The sequence below is a fragment of the Xiphophorus couchianus genome, chromosome 9 (genome assembly GCF_001444195.1).
Source record: "Xiphophorus couchianus chromosome 9, X_couchianus-1.0, whole genome shotgun sequence".
NCBI lineage: Eukaryota > Metazoa > Chordata > Actinopteri > Cyprinodontiformes > Poeciliidae > Xiphophorus > Xiphophorus couchianus.
In genome coordinates this window covers 2,057,695-2,083,047 of record NC_040236.1, presented here as the reverse complement: position 1 = coordinate 2,083,047, position 25,353 = coordinate 2,057,695, and the positions used below count along the sequence as shown (strand labels likewise).

The window sequence follows — 25,353 nt, the reverse complement described above, 5'->3', positions numbered from 1 at the left end:
GACCTACATTTATTGGTCAATTTATAGGCACCAATTTCCTTAACTTTGGGGGATTGGCTGATAATCCAATCCCCCAAAGTTGAAGTTACATGTGAAGACAATCTTACCCACCGATCTTATCTACCTCAGCAAAGGTTTAAAGACTAGCCACTGTCCTCTGTTGCTCTTCCATGAGAGGTTTGACTGATAGACTGGCCCACTAGTTCATGTCTGCATGTTTGCAGTTAATAGTGACCCCAATATTGCCAACTCGGCTACTTTTTTGCTACATTTAGCAACATTTCAGACAAAAAAAATTGGTTGGCCAAAATCAAAATCAGCAGGTAAAGGCTTTTAAAAAACCAGTAATCGGTGATCGGCTAGAAAACTGCAAACAGTTCCAACATAAGATGGAATAAATACACACACATTCTTTGATTAAATTAATTTCTCTTAAGTGTAATTACAATAGTTAAAAATTGTATTTAATTTTGGGGTCAACCTATGTAATGAAGACTGGTTGTGATGTTCTGATGTAGACTGTGAGAATTCAGGCAGGTCTTAATCCAGCTAAAAAGATTCTCTATGAAATCTGCAGTGGGCTACAGCTGGACCAGATATTAACTCTCTTTCTGTGAGAAGTGCAACGACACTAAATATATATAATATATATATATATATATATATACATTTATATACACACACACAGGTAGGGGTGTACATCCATACATACTTTTTTTAAAAGTTATTCCTCAATTAGCTAAAAATGAATAAAGAATTTATTTTTCAAACTTTATTGATCCAAAATTATAAATCAGTTTTAGGAGGCAAAACATCTTCAAAAAGAGACGAGCAAAAACAGTAAAACAAATGAGAATAGGCTCTGCCTCCTCAATCCCCGTCAGGTTGGTTTGGGTCGTTTGGCAGCAGGAGCTTCACCTGTTAAGATAGATGAACAGAAATGTAAACTAATTTTGCTAACAATAAATATATATGAAATCAGCTACCAAATGGATACATACACAAATTACAACAAACTGTTGTGGCTCAACAGAACATTAGTTTAGCAAAATGTTATAAAGGTTTCCCCCTCATGTTTTTCTTTTAAATCCTAACATGCAAGACTACAAATCTTGTTCCAATATAAAAGAAAATTTTATTTTTTAAAAATGTTACATAACAAACCCTTCAAACAGTAAATGCTTGTGCACACTTCCTACTGAAATGAAACTCATTTTCATTTCTTAAATCTGTCATGGACATTTCCATTTTGATTTTTCATGTCTTTCATGTCCCTTTTTCCCCTTTCATTGCTTTAATTCAATGAGCAATTTGTTAAAAAAAAAAGTTTGGTAATCCAGTTTTCCACTGGAAAGTCTCTCTCTGGTCTCTCTGGTTGATGTGCAGTTCAGTTCTAGCCCAGTGGGAAGCTTCTCTATATTAAGATTGCAGCAGCTGTGGTCAAGTCTCCTCTGATATTTTGCGAATATTAGAGGAGAGTTGACCACTCAGCAATATAGAACTTCAAAGTCGTGGACTCAAATAAACCCAGATAATCCATGTTGTCGTACAGAAATTCAAAGCTGGCCCTAACATAATGATAAAGACTCAGATCCATATAAATATAATTACAATCTGGCACTTTTTATTTTTTATGTGTCATGTTTTGAATTTAGGTAATACAGTTAAAAGATGCAAAAAAAAATAGCCTCGCATGAACTTTATTATTTTTTTCCCTTCTTCTTTATTACTGTTTGTTGTTTAGAGAAATTAGTGCATTTCTTGGGTGATTCAGTAATACTGTTTCACCAGCAGGAGGAACATGGCGACTGTGAGTTAGTGCTTTCTCTACTGTTTCTCATAAGCAGACCATGTCTTTCATGCAATCATTTGTATCTTCATTTTCAGCTTTATCTGCTGTCAATGGGTCCTGGACTCTTGTACCCATTACACAAGGACATGAAAACCAATTAATATGGACTTAAATGGCCATAAACAACGTTCTTTCTTGCCTGGATGTTCCATACTTCACAAAAATATTGTACGCAAAAACTCTTGGGAAGTTCCATTGCACAATTCGTAAGCGTAGTAACCATGCCTACTTCACATTTCTCTCATGTGGTATTTGTCAGACACCACATGAGAGAAGAGGCGTGGCCCAGAATATATATAAAAATGAATCTTCAAAAACAACAAAAAAAACAAACTGCAAGAACAGAACGATGTAATTTTGTCCTTGCAACTTGGAGAGAGAACAAATGCATCTTTTATTGAAGAATACGTCCAGGCCTTAAACAGATCAATGATTAATTGGATATGTTGGCCTAAATATGCTGTAATTTTCTTATTACCTAGAAAATTGCTGTTTATGATACATGGAAACTCATAAGAAGACAAAGTCGATGATCGACTGTCGTCGTTTCATCGAATCTGAAACCACATGTCTCCTTCTTTACTTCTTGTGGTTTCTACATTCCCATCAACTTCAACATTCAAATCCAAAAGCCTTAAAGATGTAACACATTGCTGTTGTCCTAGATGAAGCTAGAGCAATCAGGCCTAGCATGACATTTACCCAGAATGTAATGCAGCGTAACCAACATAGGGACCTCCGTGTGATAATATCTTTTTTATATTAATAAAAACCAAACAGCTTACAGTATTTTTATTGTATTGTTTTTACATCTAAAATAATTATTTCTCAAATGACGTATATTAATACAACTAATCATGGATCCCTTTAAGAAACGCCTGAGGTTTTACTTAATTTAAGTTCTGCAGCTCAGAGTTAATGTTGCTTTTTATCTGATTCATGAATGTGAAAAAACCTACTGCCGGCACAGTCCTGAAGGGCCTCCTGCTGACTGTTCCTGGTGTACACAATGCCACTAGCAGTCTTCCTGGTTTCTGACAACAAAGAACAAAGTCAAAAATGTGATACAACAGATGAACAGACAGATGAACTCCAGATGAACAGGCAGACTGAGATAAACCAACAGGAAGCTTCTGCAGCTGCAAGGCTTCATCATAATTTACCTGCATGCAGTAAAACGGCTCTGCAGTTGGAAGACACGGCTTCTTTAGAGTCAGCATCTGACAGACCAAATAGCGCCCCTCTGAGAGACTCGTCAGGAACACAACACACCAAGTATTTCACTGCAATACACTGGATTCAGTGGAACTGTTTTACAGGAAGAGCATAACATGGCACCACAGGGTGCCATCACACTGCTGAACTGCTACCTCTCTTACTGTTCCTTGCATCAGTCTCCACAGTGGAAACTGATGCAAAGCTTTGATTTCCATGTTCCTTCAGAGTGGGAGGGACCTATCAGACAATTATCACCAGCTGGAGGATACAGATTAATGATGTCATAAGGTCCTCTAAGCTCCAAAGCCTTAAAAAACACACAAACACAAAGTTAGAGAGCCAAGCTGGCCCCAGAGGACCAAATTGTCTCTTTGACGTTTAATCATGGATAAAGCTTACTGGCTGGTGTGGGGTATTAACGATAGGTAACAAATGTAATTTGATGTTTTGCATCATTAAAAAATATTGACAAATAGTACTTAGTGTTACTAGTGTTATCAAATGATAACCAGCATCAAGGACCTTTGGTTAATACAGACTGACTGGGTTCTATCCACACATTCTTGATCACTGACCTTCTCAGCTGCACTTGAGACGATGACGTTCTGAAAGAGAAACAGCTTTCAAAATTTCAGACCTGAAAGTCTCATCATGTTGCAGCTCGCAGAATCATATGCAAGAACACCAACCTTTCCTTTGCAGCTTTCCATCAAACAAACAGCGTTGGTAATAGTGTAGCGCCTCATGGTGGAGTCCCTGAGTGCTGAGGCATATGATACCTCAAACATCACTCCTCTGTCAATGGCCTACACAATGAGAAATGCAGTAAACACTCACAAACAAGGAAGCAAGCCAGGAAACTTGGAATGAGGTAGTCACCCCGTTTATGGGCGCTCTCTTGAAGAAGAAGGGAAGTTTCTCTGTCACCGAGATGCAAATGATGTCAATGTCACACAGCATGCATGTGGTCTGTCACAAACACACAGTGTTACTATGCATTACTCCATTAAAACTACCAGAGTGCTCTTAGCTCAGAGGGAGGGTTTTCAGCATTGATACTTTCAGACAGATGGTGGCCCTGAGGGAGAAAGCAGAGACACTTCCTAAAGACTCTAAGGCAGCTTGACACTGCAACCTGAAATGACAAAAATCAGATTTTTTTTTCTCTTATGCAAACTATATCTGAATTTTTTCCATGACAGTCTGATCAACACGGATCAAAATGTTACCAATGCAACCCAGGCCACTTATATATGAGGTTTTAAATCCGATATGTATCTCAACTTTTCAATGTGACCTGGCCGCTTTCACCCAGACTGTAAGTCAGTGATACTCGACAAACATCACTGATACACACAAGCAGGAAGAAAGCAACCACCATGGCGGACAATAACAAGGATTAAGTTGTTAATGTGCTGGTTCCGATTGGACAACTACTTTTACACCACAACATATGCTCCATCATTTCTCTCCATGTTTACTTCTACCAACACTGAGCCTGTGTTCTACGTTTGACGTTACTATGCTATACAACTAATAGTTGCACATAAGTTGCAACTATTTGGAAATATGAACAACCACATAAAACAAAATCCTAATTGAGGAATAAGGCCTGCAGTGTGAACGTAACCTAAGATCAAAAGAATTCTGAGCCTTTTGACACTGCATCAGCAACTAAAGTTTCTGAACAGTATGAAGTTAATGTGAACCTGCATAGGAGATCAATACTGCAAAAGAGACTCTGTCCTGCCTCTCCTTCTGCAGACTTCCTGCTTGGTGTAACTGAACTAACAGCTGGGCGAAGAGATCAAGGCTGAATCTCAGTCTCCCTCATCCTGACATTTCTTCTCAGCTTCCCATTCCTGTGAAATGGAGGTCAGCAGAGAAAAATAGCAGTGAATGCTGATATATCAGGCTTTACTATTACTCGTTTTTCTCAAATGGAGCAGCCATAATTCCCACATGGTGAACTGTATGCTATCTTTTGGCCAACAGTGAAAACTTTGTTTCTTTAACACTAGGTGAGTTAAAAATAAACAAACAAAAAAACGGTGAATTATCATCCTGCTTCAGCTCAGATTAAACAAAGGGTCAGTAAATCTCACATGGAAGAGCTTCTCGGTGGTCGGCTGGACGGCCAGGAGGTCAAAGGCGCGATACTCTGCATCATTTGGCCTCTAGGAGAGCAAAACACACAAACGCACATCACAACTTTATAAAAAAAAAAACAAAGCTTTCATTTGGTATTCTGATCAAGATTCTCCAAAGAAAAACTCACAAAGTGACTGGCCTCTGACATCACCACTGTTAGTCTATTCAGCACTTTGATTGGACGAGAGCGACCTTGTACCACAGGCAGCTGACCAATCAGCTCATTGATCGGCACTGGCGATGGAACTTCCTACAGAGGAAACAAACAGACTTTACTGAGCAGTGACTGGCAGGAGTACAGGATGCGTCAGTAACAGCACAGCAGCTAACCGTACCTGTTTCATCTTGGTTGTGGATTCATATACATAGTTGATGGCGACAGTGGAAAATCCCACTGCAGAAGGAACAAACACGCTATAATTAAAAACAGTAAACCTAAAGTGGCTTAATTAATAGTTAAAATATCTCATTAATTTTTATCAATGTTGATTAATATTTAATCATGCAACTGTAGATTTCTGTAGATTTCACCCAATAAAGAATCTCATAATTTCAATAAGCATGTTTTTGTTGGGAATAAAAACAAAGCACCATATTTGTTCAGCAAATTGGGGTATCTGGTAGCATCTGTGTGCCACTCAGTTTCTGTCTTGTTGGGATTGCAGCTCAGTGGTGAATCAACCCTGCTGTGCCTCTAGGCTGGATGTATGCTGGATGTCAAGTTAATTGGTAAAAGATTTTTCAAAATGCAAAAGGCATCATCCCTCCATTAGACTAAGTGAGTGGATGTGAAATGGAGAGAAGGTGCTCTCACTGAACAGTTCAGCGAGTTAGAAGAGCTGTACAGTTATTGTCAGAAAGCAAACTCTAAAAAAAGCTCTACTGACTGAAAATATGCAATCATACTGATGTTTCTGATTGATTTTAAAAAGTTTCTTATGTGGGGAATCTAAAGATTCAACGTGACAGCTGTGGTTGATAGTAATGCCTGCAGATGGATTCAGCTGAACAGAAAGATCTAAAGACCTTAGATCTAAAGATCTAAAGTGGGACTGTCTGTTGAGTCAATGTTAGATTTATGTGGTGGTTCAAGTAGTTTTTATGATTATTTACTGTTGAATTTAAGACGTATTTGCTTTAGTGTAAAAAAAGTAGCTTTGCAAGATATTTTAGATTAAAGACCTTGTTGAATGAAAACTGTTGTGTGTAGTGATGATGTTAGTGTTGATAATTCTAAAAAATATATTTTTGATCTTGGCAGGAGATAAAATGGATATTTAAAAATAAGCTACAGCAGGGCTGGCCCAAGACTCCATGGGGCCCTAAACAAAATTTGGTTTTGGGGGCCCTAGTTCTACTAATAATGTGGACTGGCTGCAATCAGCAATCAGATAATTACATCATTCACACACATAGAATTTCTGACAGTGCTGTTTACATTATATCCTATATGCATGTATAATATAAGAAACATTTACCGGACAGCCATTTTATCTGCACCAATTTCCTTAATTTTGGGGGATTGGTAATGAGCCAATACTTACATGAGAAGACAATCTTATCCACCGATCTTAAAATGTCGTATGTGATAATAATTACAACTTTTCAATGTTTTACATTGTCTACCAAATTGTTTATGCATTTAAAGCCGGACCAATCACACCGCTGGCGCCTCTGCGCGTTGCCTCGCGCGCTGCAGCAGCCGGATGTCTTAAGTTACCTCAGCGCGGATCGCGCGCGCCTCCTTTCACTCAAACTGGACACAGGCTGACCTGTATAGATATTTACATCAACTGACTGTGAAGAATTATGTTTCATTCCAGAGTTTTTGATCAAGGTAAGAGTTTACAAACCCACCACGTTAGCTCTGGTTGCGCAGCTCTACGTGAACCGCACGTTATTCCTACAAGGAATAACTTGTAGTGGCTTTTTCAGAGGTGCGTTTAACAAGTGGTGAGAATGATTTATATTTGTGGACAAAGAATTTTGTTTGGCTTTTCCATCTCAACACGCTGCCCAACGCCCGGCTCTGTCTGTACTGATGTCTACTTAATATCTTTTAATACAAAAACACGATGGACCACCGATGGACCGCCTTGGCGCCCCCACCACCGGGCTTAGCAAGTTTTCTGGAGGAAACCCTGCATTTGTATAAATATTTTGGTAATACTCTTTAAAATACCAGAATTTGATATTTTTGGCTATCTGATGACTTAAATGTAAAATATTAAATCAGATGTTATAATCAGTATCTCAGTACTTGAGTAGACCTTTTACCAAATATTTTTTTTACACTTGCTTTAATTAAAGCTTAAGTAATTTATTAGATGGTTCCTTTTTATTTCTAAAGTAAACATCTGTTGAACGTATACTACTGTGATTCGCGTACAATTTTGGGGTATTCTAACCACGTCTTTATATGGACGATCGAATGACTTTTTTTCTTTTTTTAATAAAAACCACTGCCATAAAACAATGTCTTTTACTACAGCGGTCATCCCACCCCATGAGAGTAATACGACACGGGCCGTGGTGGGTTTTTTAAATTTCTCAGTCACACATAAACAACAATACACACACACTCACACTTAGAGACCTATTTACCTAACATGGGTTTGGACTGTGGGAGCTAGAGCACCCGCATTGAACCCACGTCGGGTGGCTGGACAGTGTATCCAGGTGTAGCCGTCAAATGAACTTGTGATACCTGTGTTGTTATTCTGAACTATAACCGACCGAATGGGATGGATTTACAGACCAGACCCGAGTCAGGGTAACTGGAAGTGGACTCACAGTGAGCGGCTGTCTCTACGAGGCTCTGCAAGCGGCTCCTGTCTGCAGAAAACAGCACATTCAGATCCATGAACACAGACATCCTACTGCAGCGAGGTGGCTACTACACATGGAAACGAACTGACTGCTGGGAGCAGGAATCTTCTTTGACGTTCTTGTCGGTTTGACAAACAAGCATAAGGTGCATTACTGCCACCAACTGGTGATGATACACGCAAATTTCTTCTTAGTGTGATAAGAGGGTGTGAGTGGAAGATTGAGAGTTTGTATATGTTCTACTATCAGGGGCCGTTTAGGACAAAAACTACGTTTTGTCTCACACTAAAGACTCATACACACATGCAAAAATACTAAAATTGCACATATACACTATTAAAATGTCACACATGCATAAATTTTTCTCTCACAATCACACACCAAAGACTAAGATTGCGCATATACACTACTAAAACACATGCATACAAACAAGGCATACAGACATACTATTCTGAATGATAGTTCGAAAATAGGTTGTGTGTGTGAACTAACACTAGGTTGAATGAATGAATAAATGAATGGGGATGAGACTTGTATTTGTCTGTGTGAGAGTTGTCACGGAAGAGGCAGGGCATAATTTGGAGATCAGATCGCACATCCATCCATCCATTTTCTAACACCCTTGTCCCTAGTGGGGTCGGGAGGGTTGCTGGTGTCTATCTCCAGCCAACGTTCCGGGCGAGATTCGGGGTACACCCTGGACAGGTCGCCAGTCTGTCGCAGGGCAACACAGAGAGAGACAGGACAAACAACCATGCACACACACACACTCACACCTAGGGAGAATTTAGAGAGACCAATTTACCTAACAGTCATGTTTTTGGACTGTGGGAGGAAGCTGGAGTACCTGGAGAGAACCCACGTAGGCACAGGGAGAACATGCAAACTCCATGCAGAAAGGCCGGGAATCGAACCCCGGACCTTCTTGCTGCAAGGCAAAAGTGCTACCAACTGCGCCACTGTGCAGCCAGATGGCACATGTTTTTTTTTATTTATTTTATTGCAAACAAGGAACATACAAGAACAACATAGAACATTAGTAATTACAAACATTCAAGGGCTTTACAGAACATAGAACAATTATTTCACAATGTCAAAATCAAATGGGTGCTCGAGGGTTGCAGTTCTTTAAGGGCGGTTATGATTTGAATGGCTTTAGCATTTGAGCTGATTTTTAAGGATTCTATATAGATATTAATAGAAGAAAATGAAATCTGGAAATTAGGCTTTTGTTGTATTTGGAGGTGTGAATATGATATTTACCATAAATAATAAAAAAGTTAACATATAAAAAAAAAAAAAGAAGGAACTGGGTTCAAATCCCAGCCCGGGCCTTTCTGCATGGAGTTTGCTTGTTCTCCCTGTGTATGTGTGGGTTCTCTCTGGGTACTCTGGAGTCCTCCCACAGTCCAACAACATAACTGTCAAGTTGATTGGTCTTTCTAAATTCTTCTTAGGTGTGTGTGTACATGATTGTTTGTCCTGCCTAGTGATGTACTGGTGACCACACCTTTTGCCCATTGACCGCTGTAGGTATGCATCAGCACCCCTCATGACCCCACTAGGGAGAAAGATATAAGACAATGGATAAGCAATATAATCATTTTATTAGAACTTTACCAACATGCCAGCTAGTTTTTGAACAGCTCTGGGCCATTTCATGAGTAAACCAGGACGATTTACTCTCAGAATGAGTCTAGATGACGTAGTTAGGGATAATACAATAGGATTTTATTTCATGAGTTCTTTTATTGTTCCTCAACACATTGAGACATCATTCTGTGTCCTGGCTGTGTTGCTGCTCCCTCCACTCCATGATAAGGCGGTGAGCAACAGCATGTTTGGGAGGCAGCCAGACAGCGGGTCGATGATCTCTCCATGGTGGAGCTTTTACCTGCAGAGCGCAGGTGATTTCTTCCTCAGTAAACCAGCGAGCATCCTCCAGCTCCAAGTGGTCCACATTCAGCTGGAACAAACAGCAGGTCACATGATATGTAACTTACATTTAACTAAACATTTCACCTGCAACTGGTTCCCAGCGGCCAGTACTCTTTTTTTTTTTTTTTTTTTTTAACTTTCTTTCTGCTCATTTAAAGCAAAGCTCCAATACAAACTGATTCTAACTATTTTATCCCGACTGATTTAAGTTTATCTCAAGTTTAACAGAAACTCTGTTTGCAAATGTTAACTTTCTAGTTAACATTATCAGCCTAGTCACCTGAGAGTGGGCGGGGCTAACAGTGGCATGGCAGGCCAGCATGAAGGAGCTGTGAGGGAATGGCCAGTGCTGCGATGAACTGTAGATGATGTTCTGTACTTCCAGACCCACCTCTTCTGCTACCTCCCTGCGCAGAGCCTCTTCCAGAGTCTCCCCTAGAAGCAACACACACTCACATATTACATACTGGGTTTACTTTAAGACAGGTAACCTGTCCTGCAGGTTTTAGATATGTCTCTGTTTCACAACACCTGAGTCAAACAACCAGGTCACTAGCAGGACTCTGGAGAACCTGACTGCACTAAGGAGGTAATTCAGCTATGTGATTAAAGTGTGTTGAACCCGGGGTAGATCTATAAATTGCAGGACACCGGATCTTGATGCCTGGATTTAAGAACCCTTGTTTTAGGACATGAGTAGGTGTATCAACAACTGGTGAGACTCACCCATGTCACAGAAGCCCGCAAGAGCACTATACAACCCACGAGGGAAGGACGACTGACGGCCCAACAAACAACGTTTCCCATCAGACACCAGGACAATCACCACTGGAGACATCTGAAGGAAAACAATTCACTCATCAGACTGACAGTAAAATATCCACTGATATGTGTTGGTTTAACTCTGCTTCTGTTTTAACTTTGATCTGGATCAATTCAGACTCATTTCAGTCATGCAGGTGCTTTCAAATCAGTTCAATTCAGTTTATATAGCAGCTATTCACAGAAATGTCGCCGTGAGACACTTTACAAAAGAAATCATACATACATTTCAATTGATCCTAGTTATGAAATAATACATTAAGCTCACTTTATTACACTAAAAAGTAGCTAAAACGTTTCTATGGAAACCTGTCAGATTGCATTGAGTCATTGGCTTACAGGATTCACTCCTTCTGGACCAGCATGTAGCGACAGTAATGTTCAGTCTTTGCTGTGCTGCAGGTTTGTCTCCTCTTCTAAGACAAATTTCTCCCATTGGAGACAAATAAATTACCTTATTTTATTACCAATAGACTATCACTTGCGTTGTGTCATTTACTTTACAGCAATCTTTCATTCAGAGCATGCATATAGCAACAGTGGAGAGGAAAACTCCCATTTAAGAGGAAGAAACCTCCAGCAGAACGAGAACCTGGTTCAGTACAAGTGGAAAGTGATACATGGTGTTTAACGTTTTTAGAAAGACAAGCATTTGTATTTACTTCCATTTGCTCTGAAAACCTTAGCTAGAGTCCAGTGCACCCAACCGCCTTTAGAAGTTACCTAATGAAAAATAAACTTCAGCTGTGTGAATCTCAAGAATAAATGAAATTACCTTCTATAGCAATTTCCAGTCATTTTGACCATTCAAAGCACTTTACACTACAGCTACATTTTTGAATTGCACTCACAAATACTCACACATTCATACACAAATATGTTAAATCCTTTGCCCAACGACACATTGACATGTGACAAGAGGAAGCTGGAACTGAATCTACAGCCTTCCAATTACAAGACAATTACTCTATCCACTGAATTACATAGAATTAATATCATAATCTTGATGTTGCCAGAAATTAAAATGAGTTTGACACCCAGGTTTAGATCAAAGCCTATACATGCATACTTCACAATTATGTATTAATTGGTTCAGGACTGTCACATAAAATCTCAAAAATACATCAAAGTTTGTGGTTGGAGAAAGAGAATGTGGAAATGTTCAGGGGGCAAGAAAAGTTGCTAATTCAGATCTGGGGCCTCATAGAGTGCGCAGCTTTCACACTTTTAAAAACTGGAGTATGGACAAATTTAGAAAAGTGCGGCGCACAAAAAATGTGAATGTATAAAGCTGTGTGCACGCACATACCTGTGCACCTTTCCTTTATAAATCTCAATTTGCAGGAAACAGAGTGCCACTCATAAATGCATATGCAAATTTGTATAAATATCCGTAAGTCTGCCACCACGTGAGCCAATAACCATGACAATGGTCCTTGCTTGTAGCAGTATAAGTATTTATAATAATAATTATTATTATTATATATTTTATTTAAAAGGTGCTTTCGGGGCACATAAGGTCACGTCACAGAAAATAAAAACTAATAAATTTTAAAGAAAAACATACAAATAAAAAAAGATATAAATAAAGGGATTGTGCAAATGCCTGTTTGAAAAGCAGAGCGTTCAGCCGGGATTTAAAGACAGACAACATGTCAGAGAGTCCTTTGAGTGGGGAATGTGGACGTTTATTTTAAATAAAGGAATCCTGTGTGTATAAGTTGTACATTTACAGAGTAGAGATGCTTTCTGTCCATAAAGGTGCATTCACAAAGCGGGCATGGCTCTACTGAAGGATGACTGCAGTTTCACCGTCAGAGCACGGCTCATTCTTTATAAGTTTTGCTCAGAGCACCAGGGTGATCAGTCTGGGCAAACTAAATGTGAATAAACCATAAACAATATTTCCCAGCAGATCAATATGATCTCTGAACACACGCTCCCTCTGAATCCTTCTATTGGCGATGTTCTGCATCAGAGCCAAAGCGCTCCACAATCACGTTGTGCTGCGTAATTGTGGCACAGTGCAAAGGTGTGCCCTTGCCGCAGCTATATATGTGTGATTGTGTGTACACACACACACACATACGAGCCCCCACACACACACACACCGCCACACACCTTAATCACCTTAAACATAATCAAATTTGGCCTGTTTGGAGTTATTCTGCTGATTCAACCCTGCTTCTTTTTCAGTGAGAATGAAATTACCCCACAGATGCATTTCATGCGCTTCGACGCACAGACCAATGCTTTACATCTTCGTGAGACAAAAACTCAGAAAATTTACTATTTACAATCGAGTAAGGTTTTCACATCCTTTAACTTTTATTTTCTTTATTTTGTGTGTGTGTTAGGTTATTGTTTAAGGATAAATGTGGTTCAGTTTCACCGTTAACGATAAAACAATAAAATATTAAAATCATGAAAAAACATTGGGTCCAATGCTTCTTTGTCTAAATAACACTGGATAGAATCAGATTTCAGTGTGTTTAGGTGAATTTTGGTGCTTTATAGTTTGTTACTGTCCACAGAAAAAGTTTGTGTGGCTGCCGCAAACTTTCATGCCACGTTCATTTTTATACATGCTGACTTGTGCAACCGGTACCGATTTTGGTAACACTTTATTTGAAGGTTGTGAATAAGACTGTCATGACACCATCATAAACATGACATAACACCTGTCATGAACAGGTCTTCATGAATATTTATGACTGTTGTCATAAAGTGTCATTGTCATGATCTGATATAAATTTGTTATAAACGTATTACTGATTAAACTTTAGCTTTAATAACATAAAGCTACATAATTTTTAAAATTTAATCAGTAATACTTTTATAGCAAATGTACAGTACAGACCAAAAGTTTGGACACACCTTCTATTTCAATGGGTTTTCTTTATTTTCATGACTATTTATAAGGCAAGAAATCCCACTTATTAACCTGACAGGGCACCTATGAAGTGAAAACCATTTCAGGTGACTACCTCTTGAAGCTCATCAAGAAAATGCAGAGTGTGTGTAAAGCAGTAATTATAGCAAAAGGTTGCTACTTTGAAGAAACTAGAATATAAGGGGTATTTTCAGTTGTTTTACACTTTTTTGTTTAGTGCATATTTTCACATGTGTAATTCATAGTTTTGATGCCTTCAGTGTGAATCTACAATGTCAATAGTCATGAAAATAAAGGAAACTCATTGAATTAAAAGGTGTGTCCAAACTTTTGATCTGTACTGTATGTCAGATCATGATCTCTTGGTTAATGACAAGTTGTCATAACGAAGACCATTTGAATAATGTCAACTTTGTATTAAAAGTGTCATGATTTACCGAATGACACTTTATGACAACAGTCATAAATATTCATGAAGACTTATTCATGTTCATGACAGGTGTCATGTTTATGACGGTGTAATGACAGTCTTATTCGCAACCCATCAAATAAAGTGTTACCCAGATTTTTAACTAAGACTCTGACCCTATTTGGTTCTATTTTAACACCTTTGGGTAGTAGACAATAGAGCTGCTGCTGCAGGCCCTCTGGCTTCCAGCCTGGTTCCGTTGGGTCAGCTGGCCTGTAGCGCCACAGAACCTGTTAATCTGGTGCCATTGCAGCAAAGCCTGAGCCTGCAAAACACACCGATGTCAGGACCAGAACACGAATTAGATTCCATGAAGAAAATCTGGAGTTCTGGTTTATCACAAAAACAGAACAAGAAAGTCCAGCAGCAGTTACTCACTTTGGCGACTAGAGGTGCCTCAGCTCCTTCTAGGAGAAAGAAAGCTTTCCTGAGATCCATAAATGTTCCCTTACAATTCTGTGCGATTGCTGCTGGATCCAGTTCTCCTGAAAACATATCAGAATCCAAACAGAACCCCCAGAACTCAATCAGGCAAAAACTTTCTCAAAGTCTGAAGTGACAGACAGAAAGAGTCCAACATGCTCTTACCCACATCCAGACAGAACTGGGCATGGTTCTGCTCAGAACAGCCAATCAGAATGGATTCTTTTAGCAAGGATCCATCAGAACCACATTTATGCAGGACTGACTGGACTTCTAGAAGATAAAGCCAAAGGACAATGATTAGGTTACCCTGCTACTCACCCGTTGACTGCTGGAGATAGGCACCAGCTCCCCTGGTGACCCTCACTCTGCTTCACCAACTCAAACCTTCTCCACATACCCAAAACCAAACTAGGAACCATGGATAGGGCCTTCTCGCTTCCCATCTATGGAATGCCCTACCTGACACTTTGAGGGCACCACAATCTACTGACATAAAAAAAGGCCTTAAGATATTCCTTTTAAGCTGTTATTTGTGATCTAAAGTTGTAAAGAGCATTATAAATAAAATCTATTATTATTATTAAAGATAACTATGTTGGATAATGGAGGTTCAGGTTCTATATTAGAGTTAGGTCTGAGGTACTATGTCAAGTTTTGTGTGCATCATTCTTGGTGTGAGGTTTGTCTCGGTGACTGATCTTGTACTTCAGTTTTTGAGGATGTCTATCTGAAGGTCTGTTTTATTTTCTGAGGTTGCGTACCTGAGTAGGTGAGAGCAATAGGTCTAAAGGTTTCCGGATCACTGCATTGCAGCAGCGGGATGAGACGATGAAACAGGAAAATGTGCCCATTTTGCAGCGCTGAAAGACATGCTGCATCATTCTCCTTCAGCCTGTTTATGTACCTGAAGAGATCGATCAATCAATCAATCAATCAATCAAATCAATCAATCAGTTGCACGTGAGCTCCTGAACCTCATTCTGGACACAAAGCCTGAGCAGAATCGGGTAAGGCTGTAATGTTCTCCAAAGAGAAGGGTCCTCAGGGGCCTTAATGCTGACATGCTGGACTGGATCATGCTCTGTACCTGAGAGCTATGGAAAGGCTGCTCTGGTTGTACTGCCTGCAGAAGAACAGCAAGGTAAAGTTAGGTACACATAGTAGTGATGGTACAAGAAAAACCGTTCATCTTAAGTGCAAACAGTGAGACGCAACACACAAAGAGCCCAGTCCTGTGAAGCATGCTCACACAGCTCCGTTCTGGTCTTATTTTACAGGAAAGCAAAGTTTTGTCTGGTCAGAAAATAATCTATTTCATGCCTTAAGACATGACTAATTTGGATTTTAAAAACAAGTTCTGTTCATAGTTACAGTACTGACCTACTAAAATGAACTATGCTACACTAAATGGTCATTCCCTCTAAAGTAATAGTCCTCATAAGTTCTCAAAAGTCATTGCTTGAGTCGATATAAAAAATGTTGAACTAGTTCTCAAAATCTGTCAATTTTATTTTCTTTCTCAGTCTTTCAAGAAAATGCCTCCTAGACTAAACAGTTTCTCTGGTGAACCTCAGAGATGCGTGGAGCTTTACACAAAGCATTCTCCTTATGTTCAATAACAATAATTAATTAATAATTAACTGATACCATAGATACAAGGTTCTTTATCTTGTTGGTCTTGTGCTAGTTTCCAGTTAATTTAATAATTTATTTAAAAAATGTCAAGTCCTTACTTGGTGAGGTTCTATGATACCTGCCTGTCAACATACAGTTGAAACCAGAAGTTTAAATACAGCAACTAAAAAGACACACAGATTTATTTTCTCATTGTCTGAAGTTAAATCAGACCAAATTTATCTCGTCTTAGATCAGTCAGAATAATCAAAATTAATTGTATTTGCTAAATGTTAGAAGACTTATTGAGAACATTTTCTACATTTCAAAAATGTACATACATTTGGTCAGTGTCTGGCATAACTGTCTTTTAAAATGTAGGACATGGGTCAAACCTTTTGGGATTTCTTGCACAAGTTTCTCACAATAGTTTGCTGGAGTTCTGGCCCATTCCTACTGGAGGAACTGAGTCGATATTGTAGACCGCCTGTTTCACAAAGACCAAAGCAGGCTGAGGAGGCGCAGCTGTGTCGGCCCAGGCTTAAGTAATTCAGATGAATATGTGTCTACAGATTTTTCAAGAGACCATCTTTTGATTGAGGATTATGAGGAATTGAAGCACATCATGCTAAGGGGAAAAAAAACCTCCTGCTACAATACAGGAAACAATAGCGGATCGATTGAATGCATAAATAGCATAAAATATACATTTCCAAACCATTCTTGAATAAAAAAAACCAATAGAATCATACCTGTCATATGCTCAAATAAACAACTGTAACCAAATAAATGAACAGTGGAAGTCAATATTGTAACATGTTAATCTGACAGCAGATTCATTTATGTTACTTTTTTCTGTCCCACATTTTAGAAATATTTATACAGAACAAACACAACAGGTCAAGATTAAATATAAGAATATTTTTGCAGTATCTGGGAAGTATGTGGATGAAATGTTGAGTACATTGTGCAAATAACTTAGAAGGTATAAGACCAATATCGAACTTAATTAGCTTTACTGATGGTTAACTTCCTTTTTGAGTTCTGAGGTTTTTGTTTTGAAGGGACAATTTCTTGTTTAACTGTTTGAGCAAAGTCAGCTTAACTAAGCGTGACTGTTAGCCTGGTCTGGGGCAGGTTAGCTGCACAAAAGAAATCGCCATGGTAACTTATGTGTTACCTCTTTTGTGAAACCGACACTTAAGCCAGGATATCCGGAAAATTCACCGGCTTAATCCGCTTTCCTGGTTCTGTGAAACAACTCTCCGTTGCTGTTTTCCTGTCAACCTCCTGACTGATGGTTCTGAGTAGAAACCCAAAGCAACTGGCCTGTTATATGCCAGAGTTCTGTGTCGACCTGCTCTCAGTAATCCCACCGAAAGGTTCGGTTGTGACAGGGAGTAGCATCCAGTGGGCCAGATGTGTACAGTCATATGTTGTGGCCTGCTGTTTGTGTTTGAATATCAGCCTGTGTGTCCGGTACCTGAATGTTCTGTACCACTTATCTCTTCTTCTGCTGCTGCTGATTGATTCTTGGTTCCACCTGCTGGTTAATCATGTTCCCTGCAGTAGTGATGATGGGCCATCTGAAGCCAAACTTCGATGCTTGTACCGAGTAAAAAGGGGGCGTGTCAGATGAAGCCCCGCTTCTATGCTTGTGTCGTCTTGCTGAAAACCACGTGACTGATAAGGAACGACGTCTCGCATTGCATGGGTCACGTGACTGCTTCATCTTCCGTGTCGGTTTTCAAAATAAAAACGTGTACTTGGCTTCATGGGTTGTATTTGATCGCGCATCAGAGGAGAGTATTTGTCCTCAGCATTGGCTGAAATAGAAGGAACATTGACCAACATATTTCATTTGTATTAATGATTTTGATGATAGCACTCATGTAATGTTTGTTACTGCTTTTCTCAATTGTTGATTATGGTGTATTTTATGACTTTATATTTTTGTGTTTTTGTGATGTAAAGCACTTTGAACTGCATTGTTGCTGAAATGTGCTACACAAATAAACTTGGTAAATGAACTTGATAAAACTCTAAAACGATGATCAATTGACAAAAGCTGCTGAAAAGGAAGTTATAAACCTGTTAAAAATTATTATAAGAAAACATTCATTAAGGACTTGTTTTCATTGTGGAAAAATAGAAGGAGTGGAACATATTTTGATAAAATGTAGAAAATATTCAAGAGAAAAATAGGAGATGTAAAGGACAATGGGAATTTCAATAACAAATGTTTAATATATTGGTGAATCACAATGTATAATTCAAGCACCTACAAAGTATTTAAAGACACAAAGTTAGATGGAATAATTTTAGTTAGTTAGTTAGTTAGTTAGTTAGTTAGTTAGTTAGTTAGTTAGTTAAGGGTGTTGAAGATATGGAGCGAGTTCAATTTGTGGATTACACCTCAGACCAGTTGATGGCAGTAATACACAAAAAATGTAAACTGCCAGAAGAAGAAGAAGAAGAAGAAAAAAGAAAAACATGCACACAAAAACGAAAGCTGTTGTTCTATCCAGAGAAGAGTTTTGTTTTGTTAGAACTGCTTTTTAAATTCACTGATTCCTCTCGGGTCAGTGAATTCTCATCTGTGCCACCAGTTAAACCTGCTCCCCTGGAGAGTCGCTGACGCTGCAGAAAGGCGGCCGCCATGAGCTCCACCGTGTCTATACACACACAGCTTGCCGCCGTCATGGAAGCTCTGGTCCATGCTGCGGTCGCGGAACTGGAAAGGCTGGAGGAGGACAGGGAGCTTTCCAAGGCCCGAGGAACCACAGAGGAGAGGCATGAGACGGGAAGAGTGCAGAAGGAGACCCGAGAGAAGTTGGTAAGGGGCTATAAGCTGCTACTAATGGTTTATTAGCGTATTTTTTGGATGTTGAATGCTTCTGAGTGGACCGTAAAACTTTAAATTCAAGATATTGTTTTATGTGAGAGCATATACAGAACTGTAAAACACAATGTGTTTAATATTTGAAGAACAAACAAATAAATGTGTTAAGATCCTGGAAGACTGGGGGATCACGCACGGCCGCGCACCTTGCCTCTTGATAAAGCATTTGGTATGCATCGTGTAACTGGAAAAATAATACTAGAAATAATAATAAAATAATATAAACCCAGCGTGATTATGAGGCGAGCGCGAAAACTCCTTACCGGGCTAATAAAGCATGGCGGGCCGCCAGGCTTACAACACACTGGAGGAAACCCTGGTATAGATGAGTATAAGTCCAGCTGAAAATTCACCTTCATGCAAGGGAGACTAATGAGAACGGTATCTCATAATAAGATATGCTTTACCCTTGTGCCACCACAAAACCCCCAGAAAATATATTTCAATATTTGTTTTAAAATGTGTCAGAAATGTGTTCAGATTACCATAATGTGACAAGAGGGTTTGTCAAGAGGGTATTGAGGGTTAGTTCTTGTGTTCCTGGACAAGCAGGGGTATACTGCCTCCCTGTTCCTGCAGAAACAGGAGTCAGAGGATTGTTGCTGAGACTGAAAAAGGACGTTGTCCTCTGCAGAATAAGGAATAAGGAAAAGCTGTTTTCTTCCATCCTTTCGGTTCTGAAAGGCTGGAAGAAAACATGTTCATTAAGTGAACATCATACTGTTGCACTATTTTGCATGCTTCACCTGGATCGTGTAACCTGATAGGCGCGGTTTGCTTCCATCATGGAAACTCTGGGAAACGAGGCTCTGGGGAGGATCCTAAACATCATGGATGAAGCCAGGCTTGTGGCTCAGGTGGGGCATGTCTGTAAGAAGCCACAGACCAGCGTCCTCAACGTCCTTAGCCACACATCCGTGGGTATGAACACACAGGCCCCCAACAATGTCACACACCAATCAAAGGAGATGGAGAGTTATGATGTCAATGTTGTTATTTGTTCCCAGCAGAGCTTGAGCACTCATATGGAGTCAGAAACCAAAACTGTAAGGCAGAAAGAGAAGCTCAGGTAAGTCTGTCTCACCTGTTCATGTCTGTGTTGCCCTCATTGACCTTACTGACATCTGGATGTTGGGTCACTGCAGCTGAAAGCAGGTGGTGATGCTGTGGAGACACAGTTTGTTCCAGCGGTCAGCGTTAAAGATGGACATGGGAACATTGACCTGGAAGCCATTAGAGAGAGTGAGAACCTTATTCATATCTGCTAGAAAATGAAAATTGAACATGTCAGCATTTTTCTCTAAATATATCATTCTAATAGGTGTGTATATACACAACACTGTCACATGATGTCAGTAACAACCCCACCCAAAGAAATAACACAGATCAATCTATAACTTGGATTTAGTTCTAATTGGTAGTTCTATTAAAAGATTTATCTTCCAAGGTATAACACAGATTATACCTTGGAATAAGGTATATACCAAGGTATATTCCATATACCTAAGGTATATATTCCATATACCTAAGGTATATACCTATATATACCTAGGGTATATATAGGTATATTCCATAAGGTATATACCTATATGGAATATATCTAGTGTCTGGAAGCATCTAATGATGGGATCTTTGCTTATTTGACACACTTAAATGTTTTAATTAATCTGATTAAATGTCAGAGGATTACTTGAGTAAATACAGTGGCCTTTTTGCAATGCAGGACCTAGTCTGGTCCCATTCAACCCAGCCTCCTTCGGCCTGGCGCTATGACATAAAAATGATGTCAAAATGCTAAATTTAGAACGGTGCACTGCACATGCATATTAGTTTCAGACAAACAAGAGCAGCAAAGTTTGTGTTTGAGTCACATCCTCAACGAGTTATGGAAACAACAAAAGACTGCTGGTTTACAGTCTGCTGGGGTGATTGCGACATATGAAGAGATTCCACTTCCTAAACCCCAAAGGAATGACAAGAAACGTCAGTGCTGTAAGCGAGAGGAGCCTGTCCCATCAGGTCAACAGGGTTCTGTTGAAGCTGATGTCGAGGAGAAATGTCAGCCTCTAACGGACAAGCTTCTGGACATCAAACCCCGCTTCAGCTGATGGCCCGGTCAGCCTGAGTAGCCTGCAAACCTCCCAGCCACGCCCGTTAATGTTATACAACTTTCACTTGGAATTAGGCTGAATTGTTTTATAAATCTGGAAAAATAGATTTCTGGGATTTTGTTTACTTTCTTCATCAAAGCAACTGATAAAAACCTCTGATAATTCTGCTGAGAACAGCAACCAGCATTTAACACCATGAAGAACTCTTAACGGTGACAATTTCCTGAAAGACTTTCACTTTTTAATTTCCAGTGCTTAACAACTACAGCACACAGCAAAACAGCAAAAGTAGATAAGTTGCAAAAAAATCATTGAAATTGTTTAATTATCTTTCCCTGAAATTGTGGCTGAGTGAAGGTTTTAAATATAATGAATTTGCAAGGAATGTTTTATGTTGCCGGACAGGCTCTTAAAGGAGCAGTACTTTTTACTACAGAGCCAAGTGGTTTGTTGGTCTTTTTCTGTTGTTTTTTTGTTTTTTTTAGCATTTTCCCCTAAATTGATAAAATCCACATTTTTAAAACTGAACATTTACTCAGCTTATGTGCCTGATATGATTTTTTTTCCAGTTCAAATATGCCATTGTTTGAAACTTCTGTTTGTACACAAAATGAATTTGTAATGTTTTGTGTTAATTTCTTTGCATGTGTGAATTATTTAAGCTGTTACTGACATCTGGAGTGATTGTACTGGTTTGTTTTAAAGTACCGATGAATCCACATATTATACATCATACTGTATAAAAAGACACAAACTAGTATTTCATACTGGTTAACTAAATCACACTAAACCTTTCCCACTAGATCAGTTAGGATTACTAAAATGATTTCATTTTCTAAATGCAAGCATTTAAAAATGTTTTGTATGATGATTTTCTTTGACACTGTGCAAAACACATGGAGGAGCAAATGCAGTGAGTCAAATGAATGAATGTGAATGAGACTACAAAAACAGTGAGATTAGCAATTTCTTAGACAGAATTTGAATTTATTATTAAAGTCAGTGTATATAATTGACCCTGAATATGTATGATTAGATTGAAATTAATTTTATTTTTCACAAAAGCTTTTGTCTGGGGATGTTTGAGTTTAGGAACCGTGTAGTTAGATTTCTTGTTGGACAACGAGGGAGAAATATAATGTGTCTTTTTTTACAGTGTGTGCAAAATAGTTGTGATGTGCTCAGTACTTATTTTACACACACTATATTTTACAATAAAAGCAGTGACAGTCCACATTTACTCTGAAATGAGTCTCCAGAACTGTTGGTCAGTTTAGATGATGCCTCTGTTGAATATTGGTTTTTGTGTTTTCTCTCAGGAGCTGCTCCATCTCCACCATCAGACCCACAGGCGCTACCTTCAGAGTTTTCTGTTCTGTCTGAGACTTCCCAGCAGAATGTCTCCCAAAAGTTGTTCTCATGCTCTGTCTGCGGGAAGTTCTTCTCATCTCAAAGCAACCTGAAGTCTCACCAACTCATCCACACAGGGGAGAAGCCGTTTGCCTGCAGCATCTGCAGCCGAGCCTTCCGCCAGCGCCAAAGCATGCAGAGCCACATGCGAACACACACTGGCGAGCGCCCGTTCCAGTGTCCTGTATGTGGAAAACGGTTTTCAAAGCAGGCACAGCTCAAGACACACACTGTCATACACACTGGAGAAAAGCCGTACGGCTGTGATGTGTGTGGTCGTTGCTTTAACCTGCCACAGAATCTACACCGCCACAGTGTCACCCACAGTAGGGAGAAGGTCTTTATCTGCAGTGACTGTGGTAAGGGCTTCACCCGCGCTGTTACACTCAAAACACACCAGCTCATCCACAGCGGCCAGAAGCCCTTCAAATGTGAGCAGTGCCCCAAATTGTTCAGGCATGCTGTCAACCTCAAGAACCACCAGAGGATCCACAGCGACCTGAGGCCCTACAGGTGCGACCTCTGCGGAAAGACGTTTCGACAGGCGGTGAATCTTAAGATCCATGGCCGCATCCACACTGGCGAGCGGCCGTTCAGTTGCCAGCAGTGCGGAAAAATGTTCAGCCAGCAGAGCAGCCTGATCTCCCACAGCCGCACTCACTCCACAGACAGGCCCTTCCAGTGCCCAACCTGTGATAAAAAATTCAACAATGCCAACAGCCTCAAGCTTCACCTGCGCGTTCACACTGGAGAGAAGCCGTATGCCTGCGAAATATGCGGCAAAACCTTCAGCCAGGGAAGCCACCTGAGGACACATAAGAGGCATGTACATGCTGGCGGCAAGCAGTTTATCTGCGACAAGTGTGGGAAGAGGTACGCCGACCAGCGCTACTTGAAGTTGCATAAGTGTTGCTATGCATGAACTGCCAGGAGTCAGCTGTCTCAGAAAACAACAGAGCACTACTTCTTCACTTTCCACAGTAAAGCACATCGGTTGCCAAGGAAACTGCTATGTCCTCAGCTGCAACATCCTTCTGTACAGAGGTTCTGGTTGGTCTGAGCCCTCAGTTTTATTTAAGACTTTTTGTGAACAAGTTTTATAATTTTCTACAATATATTTTTCAATATGAATGATGAATAAAATCTATATTAGCTCATATGTCTAGATGATGCTGTTTAAAAATAAAGTAAAACATTCACTCTATAACCCACTGTCACTTCATGTCAGTCCAGTAGGAGAAACCTCTTTCACAATGATGACCTGGGCAAGAAAAGCTGCAGCACACATTGTGGACAAGACAAATGACATTAATAACCAGAATAGACGTTACAAAATGAAAGTAAATGACTTGATGCAATCAGCTGGGTGTTCTTAAAAAACGTTTTAGCCAAATTGCAGATCTGGCACCAGAGGAAATTAACTGGTATTTAACCACTGGGTCAGGGACATAGTTGTAATCTGTCAAAATGACAGATGCAGCATTTTTTATTTAAACAGTCAAAATTACAGCAGCTTTAGAAACAATTGACTTAATTTGTTAATGTCTCTAGCTCCACTGCTTTAAAATATATAAATTTAAATGAAATGACATACTAATTTTTATTACTTAATTTGTTACAAAAACATCTACAGTGTTTTAGTAGGACACGCTTTAAATAAAATGTTATTTCTGTTCATGCACATATGATGGCAAGCTTGCTGGATTGTAGCCACAGCTACAGAAGCGAGGCTCTTTTGACCACCACCAGTAGCCAAGGCGACAGAGACAGCTGCAGCAGGAAACAAACCTAATGCAGAGCATTATTGCATTAGGCACTGTTGATATGAGATTCTCTGGTTGTGAGAGGTGGGGGACAGGAGAGTGGAGTGGAAGCGGATCTGAGGGGGGTGAGGGCATGCGGGTGCTCATGCTGCTTCCTGCGAGATGCCACCCTGGGCTGTTGCCCATGTCAGAAGTCGCCACTGAATATACAGCATATTTATTACTTGCTTATTATAATTACCATTTGCTTTGAAGTGGAATTATGTGGCTGGAAAACATAGTACTGCCCCTTTAACAGAAGACACAAACAACACACACGTTGACATACTGTTAAAGAGTAAAAAATGTGTAAAGTATGTGTTAACGCATGACATTTTGAGCCTGTTGAACTTGTAATCATATACTTTGTCTGAGCATTAAATTAACATGAAATGTTCACACATATATGATCTCGATGGCTTTCCACTGACTGCTACTTCAGTTTGATCAATCAGATTCAAATCACACAATGCAAATGTCCACTGTTGAATCAGACAACTGACAACACAAAGGAAGTAAGTATAGTTTTAGTTTTATTTAAATTACTCCCAAAGCAACATATTTAGTACTGAGTTCAGTGATAATTCCTCATTTCAATCTGGCTTACATACCATTATTATTGCTATGATTGCTCAATGGGTCATGCAATTAGGTCAGCAAGTCATTTTTGCAAAAAATGAAAACATTTATGATGCAGGGAGCTGGGTCACATACCTGTGGGCTGATTTTATGCGGGATGCAATTTGCTTCCGCTAAAGGAGGCAGAGTGTTAATGTTAGAGCCACAGTAGCCAAATAGACAATACTTTTCCAACTTTATCTTAATTTGTTTTTTTATTGATTCCATCACTTCCTGTTAACTGTAATATCAATGCTATGCCTGAATATAAAAAAATGCAGAAAAATGACTCAATTTC

At 39.5% G+C, this 25,353-nt stretch overlaps 3 protein-coding genes across 11 annotated transcripts; 1 reads left to right on the top strand and 2 right to left on the bottom strand.

The window, feature by feature from the left end:
* Positions 1–740: 740 nt before the first annotated feature.
* On the bottom strand, positions 741–8,668 carry rpp30 (ribonuclease P/MRP 30 subunit). Of its 2 annotated transcripts, none has more exons than XM_028027149.1 (11): positions 8,015–8,668; positions 5,557–5,615; positions 5,349–5,471; positions 5,176–5,247; positions 3,950–4,039; positions 3,760–3,876; positions 3,646–3,675; positions 3,340–3,377; positions 3,016–3,095; positions 2,812–2,886; positions 741–918 (listed from the first exon to the last, which is right to left on the bottom strand). In XM_028027149.1, the coding sequence occupies exons 1-11, from the start codon at positions 8,094–8,096 to the stop codon at positions 881–883; spliced, it is 804 nt and encodes a 267-aa protein (XP_027882950.1). In that variant the 5' UTR covers positions 8,097–8,668; the 3' UTR covers positions 741–880. The 2 variants fall into 2 exon arrangements, with proteins under 2 accessions (XP_027882950.1, XP_027882951.1); XM_028027150.1 differs by lacking the exon at positions 8,015–8,668 and adding an exon at positions 7,826–8,001.
* Positions 8,669–9,040: 372 nt separating this feature from the next.
* nudt13 (nudix (nucleoside diphosphate linked moiety X)-type motif 13) lies at positions 9,041–17,822 on the bottom strand. Of its 7 annotated transcripts, none has more exons than XM_028027147.1 (9): positions 15,573–17,822; positions 15,360–15,502; positions 14,761–14,868; positions 14,551–14,657; positions 14,312–14,437; positions 10,715–10,826; positions 10,269–10,423; positions 9,945–10,016; positions 9,041–9,611 (listed from the first exon to the last, which is right to left on the bottom strand). In XM_028027147.1, exons 1-9 carry the CDS (start codon positions 15,674–15,676, stop codon positions 9,591–9,593), a joined length of 948 nt encoding a protein of 315 aa, XP_027882948.1. In that variant the 5' UTR covers positions 15,677–17,822; the 3' UTR covers positions 9,041–9,590. The 7 variants fall into 7 exon arrangements, with proteins under 7 accessions (XP_027882948.1, XP_027882944.1, XP_027882945.1 ...); XM_028027143.1 differs by lacking the exon at positions 9,041–9,611 and having other exon boundaries at positions 9,760–10,016; positions 15,573–15,721; positions 16,608–17,822; XM_028027144.1 differs by lacking the exon at positions 9,041–9,611 and having other exon boundaries at positions 9,760–10,016; positions 15,573–15,721; positions 17,393–17,822.
* Positions 17,823–18,655: 833 nt separating this feature from the next.
* On the top strand, positions 18,656–25,146 carry LOC114150595 (zinc finger protein OZF). 2 transcript variants are annotated; one of them, XM_028027125.1, is made up of 5 exons: positions 18,656–19,048; positions 19,882–20,035; positions 20,125–20,183; positions 20,260–20,356; positions 22,545–25,146. In XM_028027125.1, exons 1-5 carry the CDS (start codon positions 18,872–18,874, stop codon positions 23,555–23,557), a joined length of 1,500 nt encoding a protein of 499 aa, XP_027882926.1. In that variant the 5' UTR covers positions 18,656–18,871; the 3' UTR covers positions 23,558–25,146. The 2 variants fall into 2 exon arrangements, with proteins under 2 accessions (XP_027882926.1, XP_027882925.1); XM_028027124.1 differs by having other exon boundaries at positions 20,122–20,183.
* The last annotated feature ends 207 nt before the right edge of the window (positions 25,147–25,353 follow it).

Coding starts and splice junctions, on each gene's coding strand:
- rpp30 (XM_028027149.1), bottom strand. CDS start 8,096: ATGTCTGTGTTCATGGATCTGAATGTGCTGTTTTCTGCAGACAGGAGC. Junction 5,472..5,556: donor CCACAACCAAGATGAAACAG/GTACGGTTAGCT, acceptor TTTCCTCTGTAG/GAAGTTCCATCGCCAGTGCC. Junction 5,248..5,348: donor TGTCAGAGGCCAGTCACTTT/GTGAGTTTTTCT, acceptor TTGCTCTCCTAG/AGGCCAAATGATGCAGAGTA.
- nudt13 (XM_028027142.1), bottom strand. CDS start 15,676: ATGATCCAGTCCAGCATGTCAGCATTAAGGCCCCTGAGGACCCTTCTC. Junction 14,869..15,359: donor TATTGCTCTCACCTACTCAG/GTACGCAACCTC, acceptor TTTATCTTCTAG/AAGTCCAGTCAGTCCTGCAT. Junction 10,424..10,714: donor TGCGGGCTTCTGTGACATGG/GTGAGTCTCACC, acceptor TGTTGCTTCTAG/GGGAGACTCTGGAAGAGGCT.
- LOC114150595 (XM_028027124.1), top strand. CDS start 18,872: ATGAGCTCCACCGTGTCTATACACACACAGCTTGCCGCCGTCATGGAA. Junction 20,036..20,121: donor CCTTAGCCACACATCCGTGG/GTATGAACACAC, acceptor ATTTGTTCCCAG/CAGAGCTTGAGCACTCATAT. Junction 20,357..22,544: donor CCTGGAAGCCATTAGAGAGA/GTGAGAACCTTA, acceptor GTTTTCTCTCAG/GAGCTGCTCCATCTCCACCA.